The sequence below is a fragment of the Brassica oleracea genome, chromosome C8 (genome assembly GCF_000695525.1).
Source record: "Brassica oleracea var. oleracea cultivar TO1000 chromosome C8, BOL, whole genome shotgun sequence".
In the NCBI taxonomy this organism is placed as follows: domain Eukaryota; kingdom Viridiplantae; phylum Streptophyta; class Magnoliopsida; order Brassicales; family Brassicaceae; genus Brassica; species Brassica oleracea.
Genome location: NC_027755.1, coordinates 17,758,686 through 17,765,492, shown reverse-complemented (window position 1 = coordinate 17,765,492; position 6,807 = coordinate 17,758,686). Strand labels below are relative to the sequence as shown.

The 6,807-nt window shown below is 31.6% G+C and overlaps 1 protein-coding gene across 2 annotated transcripts; it reads right to left on the bottom strand.

The window, feature by feature from the left end:
* Positions 1 to 225: 225 nt before the first annotated feature.
* Positions 226 to 2,067, bottom strand: LOC106311422 (WAT1-related protein At4g28040-like). 2 transcript variants are annotated; one of them, XM_013748608.1, is made up of 4 exons: positions 1,776 to 2,067; positions 1,308 to 1,349; positions 609 to 1,126; positions 226 to 527 (listed from the first exon to the last, which is right to left on the bottom strand). In XM_013748608.1, exons 3-4 carry the CDS (start codon positions 1,073 to 1,075, stop codon positions 344 to 346), a joined length of 651 nt encoding a protein of 216 aa, XP_013604062.1. In that variant the 5' UTR covers positions 1,076 to 1,126; positions 1,308 to 1,349; positions 1,776 to 2,067; the 3' UTR covers positions 226 to 343. The 2 variants fall into 2 exon arrangements, with proteins under 2 accessions (XP_013604062.1, XP_013604061.1); XM_013748607.1 differs by having other exon boundaries at positions 609 to 1,349.
* Between the last annotated feature and the right edge of the window lie 4,740 nt (positions 2,068 to 6,807).

Here is a 6,807-nt window from a genome sequence, read left to right as displayed (position 1 = left end):
TTAGAAGCTGACTGTTGAGGAACTGTTCAAACTGGAGCTTCCATGACAAGTAGTTTTTATCGCTGAGCTTGAGTGTGACGACTTGTGTAATGGAAAAAAGAGCTGGAGTAAACGCGTCGGAAGGTGTTGGATCTGCCATCGATCTACTCCCGGGCGACTGATACCATGTAAGTAAGAGGAAAGCTTGAAGCTTTACTTAAGTGATGAACAACGCTTTACTCAAATAAACATACTTTCATTTATATCACGTTGTTCTTTACAATAGATGTCTTTATATACTAAAGAGAACAGAGCTCAGAGACATCTAAACCTAAAGGAATATATTTAGGATATTCTTCTCCAGCTAGCCATCCTTATCTTCAAGCACTGAAACCCTGTTCTCTGTTTTAATTGCAGCTCCCGTACTGTCTTTTGTCTTGTTTCCAGAGCACATGACCGTTGCCTTGTAACTTTGCAACTTCGGTTTATGTTGATCATGGGCCTCAGGCCCATCTCTGTTAATAATGATAGCCAAAGCCCCCAGCAAGCTGGAAAAAAAAAACGGACAAAACAGTTCAAGTTGTGAAATGAGAGAAGGCAGTAAGAAAAGAGACCTATATATGTTGTACCTTCCGAGGTACGTCTTCTCTTTTAAATACAAAGCACCAAAGAAAGTGACAATGACCGTAGAAAGAGGGTTGAAGAGTGCAGAGAAAAGAGGTCCTTTCCGCGACACGCACCAAGCTTGTAGGAAGAAAAGCACAGCCAACTGGAGTCCAGAGTATATGCAGCATGAGAGCTTCAGTGAGGAATCAAGCTTCCAAGAATGTAAGTCTGTGTTTCCTAACGCGAGAGCCATAAGGAAAGAGGCCACGGTAGCCATGAAACAAGTCCAGGAGGTAGTGTACAAGTGATCAGAACAATGAACTGTAATTTTAACCTGAAGGATCAACCAGGAGGACCAAGCGAAGGTGCTAATGAGAAGAAAGAAGCAGCCCAGTAACCAAGTGGTGTTGCCTTGGTTCAACAGGGCGTTGAGCAGTTTAGGTCCTCTTAGAAAAGTCATTGCCATGGCTCCTCCCACACACACACACATGTTCCTATTATTTTTGCAACACTTTTTAAACTTCTGTTTATCCTCTCAAATCTGAAACGAATACATCAAATATCAAAACCATATTTCCATATATATGCATTAATATTGATATAACGGCAGGAACAAGATTGGTTGTGGCAGAAGCCATGGATGAAGAAGACAAGTCAATCCCTGCAAAAAATAAGCGTTCTGATTCACAGTCACACCAATAACAGCTGTGAAAGCCACCCACCAAAAGCCTCTCACTCCAAGAGAAGGTTTGCTTGCTTTCCTCCTATTATTACCATTCACAAAAAAATCACACACACACGCAAACATACATTGAAACGGGTTTTCATTTTAAATCTTTGATGATATGCAGACTGATACATAATGAAACTTGCTTACATGATATGTTGATAAGAGTTATCTATTTGAGAACCGGAATTCATTTCAGTTATAATCGATTTTCTTGTGATCGACGCAATCACTATGCTAACGCCAACTATTTTTTAAAAATAACTGTGAATGTTTGGACCGATGTTAAAATATTTTTTCAGTGGTCTAAAACTGACGGGTAGTTTAATTAAGTCTCGGACTTGAAATCTAAAACATGACTATGTAGTCTTAATAAGCAAATTATGGCAACTTAACTACTGACATGAATCGATATGTTCTTACCACCAAGCTACTACGGCTTGGTTATAAAGCTCATACTTACCAAGTAAAGAAGAAAGAGATGGGACAGATGAAGAGCGTAGCGATGGCGTGACGGTAAACAACGAAAACGGCGGGACTGAGTCCATCCATGAAAGCAGCTTTTGTGAAGAGTGTAACTCCTGCCACAGTAAATTGCAGCAGGACCAACGTCATCACTGGCTTGTATTTCTCCATCTCCATCTCTCCTACACCTCTCTCTAACTATGACTTAATTTGAGACATTCTATAACTTTGAATAACACATCATCTTCATTTAGTGACCTATTTAAGGGAAAAGAACTAGAAAAATGAGATTGTTAATGTTTACATCATTAATGAAAAATGTAATCTCTATCTGTAATAGAGAAATTCTTTTAGATAAACTTTTTCAGTTTATTTTCACAAAAATAGACCTCAAAGAAAAAAATGACCAAAATAAGTTTTATTAAATGGTAAATATGCATTTATATCCAAAGATTAACTAATTTATACTTAGGATTTAGAGTTAAGGAGTGAGGTTTTGGGGATAGGGTTTCGAATTTTAAAAAATAAAAAATAAATATTAAGATATTCAAAACAAAAAGATACTATTTTGGTCATTTTATTTCTTGAGTGCTATTTTTGTGACAAAAAATTAAAAATATCTATTTGAGAGAATTCTTTAAAAATATTATTTTTAAATTATAGAACCATTTTTCATCAAAATTAAATAAGAACAGTGAAATTATTTTCAAATGATTATTTTAATGATAATTACCTATTTAATAAAAATAATAAAAAATCAATTTAATTTTGTAATTATAATTTACTATTAATTTAAAAAAAGTTTTTTTTTCAGTTATCCATCGTTCTTGTTCACTAAAAAATCATATTGGTTCACTAAAAACTAATAAGACACATATAAGGGCATCCCCATCTCCACTCCATAAATGGAGAGTATGAACAAAAAAATAAAAAATTACTCCATTTATGAAATAATTTTTTTATTTTTTGTCCATGCTCCAATTTCGCCTTCATTTATGGAGTAAATTATGGAGTAGTGATGAAGATGGTCTAACTAGTTTTAATTTTCTCCTTTAAGCAAATACCTAGGCGTATATTAGGGCATCTCCAAACCCACTCTATTTTCTACACCAAACTTTATTATAGAGTAAAATCTTCTCCAACCCCAATATATATCCCACTCTAAAATAGTGTAACTCTATTTCTTACTCTATATTTGGAGTAATTCTATTTCTTACTTTATTATAGAGTGAAACTTTTTTTTATATAGTTTTGTTCTTTTATTTTTTAATCTTTTTATTTTGTAACTAGTATGTAATTTAATTATGCAAACATCACATAATTCTCTTCAACACAATATACAAACGTTTGAAACTTATTATTATTAACCAAAGAAAACAAGCATTAAAATTAAAAATAATTTTATAAAATTAGCCAAAGAAAGCAAATACTAAAATTAGAATATAAGCAACATATCGTAAAATTAAAATCATAGATAATTGTGATTTAATATTCTGGTAAATTGCCTCCAGATCCACCAAGATTGTTAAAGTATTGTCCAAATGAGGTAGATGAAGGAGTAGCTTCTTGTTCATGTTGTTGACCACATTTCTTTTGTAAAATTCGTGTTCGTTTCTCTTGAAAATATGTACGAACTTCTGGATCTTGCACTGAATTCAGGTCACAAAATATTTGTTTTCTTCATTCAGCTCATTCAAAGCATAATTCTCCTTTTGAATCTCTAAGTGATATTCTCGTTGTGCTCTTGTCTTATGTAGTTGTTCCAAAAATTCAGTATTTCCTTCTTTTAAGGTATTGATAACCGATGTTGTTTGATCACCAAGTTATAAATTGATCAATGATTACTTTTCGGAGACGCCGGTGTACAATGATGTTATGTTTCGTAGGAGATATCGTATGTCGTGTCCTCTATTCCTTCGTATAATCGAAGCCGTTGAAAGTTATGACAACTACTTCACACAAAAAGGGATACAGCGGGTAAGGTTGGGTTATCGTCTCTGCAAAAAGTAACAGCCGCATTTCAAATGTTAGCATATGGTCTTCCTACTCATTTGGTCGATTTAGAAAAATCAAAAATAAAGAAGTTCAGTTTGCGCTTCGAAATTTATTAATTGATCATTTGTGGGAAAATACACTAATAGTGATGCTTAAGTTAAATGTATTATGTTTTAATATAATGTAATATAATTTTTAAGATAATAAAAGTTTGATATAGATATATAATGTATAAAAATTTTGTGAAAAATAAAATATAAGGGATCAATATGTAAATTTTGTAAATAAAATGTATTAGTCATAAAATAAAAATAAATATATTTAAAATTATTCCGTTTTAGAATTAAATATAGAGTAAACTATTGGAGAGAAATCATATTTTATTTTAGAGTTACTCTATTTTATAGTAAAAACTACTCTAAAATAAAGTAAACCATTGGAGATGGTTTTACACAATTGATTCCACATATTTTATTTTATTTTATCTAATTCATAGAAACTATTCCAAACCTATTTTTTCATATCAAACAAATTTTATTTGGTAGAATATAACAAGAGACAGATTTTTAGTTACATTTAAATGATGAAAATAAAACGTGTAGGCCGACAAATAATGTAGTTGCTCAGAAAGTAGTTTTTCTTTTCTTTCTTGTTGTCTTCTTATAAGAGTTGATTAGAGCATCAGCATCAGCATCAGCATCAGTGTGCCCTAACACATGTCCTCTTTACAAATTGTGAGATAACAATTTCAATGTGTCCTAACTCCAGTGGCTTATTTTATAAAAAAGAAAATTAAAAATAAATAATCAATTAAACATTATTATCTGAGAGCATGTGTTATGTCTTCTTTTTTTTTTCTTCCCTCCGTTTTGAATTAGATGTTGTTTTAGAGCAAAACTTTCGTTTCAAAATTAGTGTCGTTTTATGATTTCAATGTAAAATTTATTGACTTTTTATTATAATCTATTTTTCTATTAGTTGAAATCTGGTTAGGTGTATTGATAATGATGTTTTTATCTAGTAAATAGATAAACTTAAATGTTTTATTAATCTGTTTGTCGAAGTCTAGAACGGCAAGTAAAATGAAACGGAAGGAGTATTGGTTTGGTATTGTGTGGCTGTTCTCTCTTTTCATAGTTTCGCAAAGTAAAGAATTGTAAGGACCCAAATATATAAAGGGTTAATTTGCCAAATAGCCAATTTTGGAAGCATAATTAAGAATATAACAATGATTTTGACATTATTAAATCAATAACATTTAGCTCAAGTTTAGTCGGTTATACCCTCTTCTGGTACAAATAACCGGTGAATAAGTCACGTAGATGACGTTGAAGAAAATAAGGTATGGTCAATATTTACTGCGCACAGTTGAAAATGAAGACACCAAATCCATCCACATCATTTACGTAACTACTTCATATGTTTTTGTGCTCAGTAAATCTGTTCATGAAAATAAATTACTCTTACAATAAATAGTATATTCCATTTACTTCTCACAATTAAATCGGACTGTTATGTTCCGTATCATCCAAATAGTATAAAAAATTTAACTATATCATAATCCCTAAATAATAAATTTGATCCCAAATCCACAAACATCTAAATAATAAATCCTAAACTATAATCACTAAACCCTAAACCCTAATCAGTAAACCCTAAAACCAAATATAATCCATAAACTCATATATAAACTCTAAATCTAAATCTAAATTTTGAATACTAAACTTTAAACTGTTATCACTAAATCCAAAACTCAACCCCCACTTTCCAAATACTAAACCCTAAATCATAATCACTAAACATTAAACCCAATTATAGACCATAAACCAAAGTATATACCCCAAACCCAAATAGAATGTAACAAAATACATATTATAGTATATATTGGTGAACAAAATAGAACACTTTTTATTAATCGTCAAATGGAACGATACATGATAGGGACACTAAACCCAAACCTTAACCACCACCTTCCAAATATTAAACCCTAAATCCTACTTATTAAACCCTAAATCCAAGTAGATCCCAAACCTAAATAGAATGGAACAAAATATATAGTATAGTACATATCGAGAACGAAATAGTATATTATATATTAATCGTCAAATGGATACATGATAGAGTCACTAAACCCAAACCTCAACCCCAACCTTCCAAACACTAAACCCTAAATTTTAATCACTAAACCCTAAATCCAAGTATAAACCCTAAACCCAAATAGAATGGTTAGTACAGATTGGGGAACAAAATAATACATTCTTTATGAATGCTCAAATAAAAAAATACATGGTAAAAAAAATAGTAACAGACTAATTCACATTATATAACATGAACAGAACACTTATAATACATATTGGTTTATATTTCTATTCCATATGCATATAAATAGAATAGAACATAATGTTAGAAGAAATGTTTATCTTCTCCGATCAACTAAAGCAGTACAACTACCAGCTCCAAAATCGAAATTTACAAGCGTTTAAGTATGGTCTTCACGAACTGTTGAATCTTGAAGCGATAAATTACTCACAGAGACGTTACGATTGTCACGACTTTCGAGTTCAGAAGCCGTGAATCCTTTGTCTCCCATCTCCAACAAAGGTGTCACAATCGGGCTGGTACTCCACAAACGTCGCCGGTAATATACTCGGTGATTTCCGTGGCGGACAAATAGAGAAGAAAGCATTGAGCTTTCACAATTATTATCATTTACAATTTGTGTCAAAAGAAAAGACACGTTTACTTCTCTAGAATAAACAAAAAATAATTTATATTTATTTTCTTTCAGCAGGTTACACCGGTTATATACAAGGGTAAAAAGGTATTATTATATAATAGACATAAAATATATTAGTATAATAGGGCAATTGGTCACTGAGTTAATTATAATTTTTTTTGGACGTCACTGTAGTGCAATTTCTCATATATAAAGGGGGAAGTTTGGCAACAACTTAAAAGCTCCAAGGCGTCACTCTTGACTTTTCCTTTAGAATATAAATAAATAAAATTGAATGTTTCAACGTATTTTATTTTGG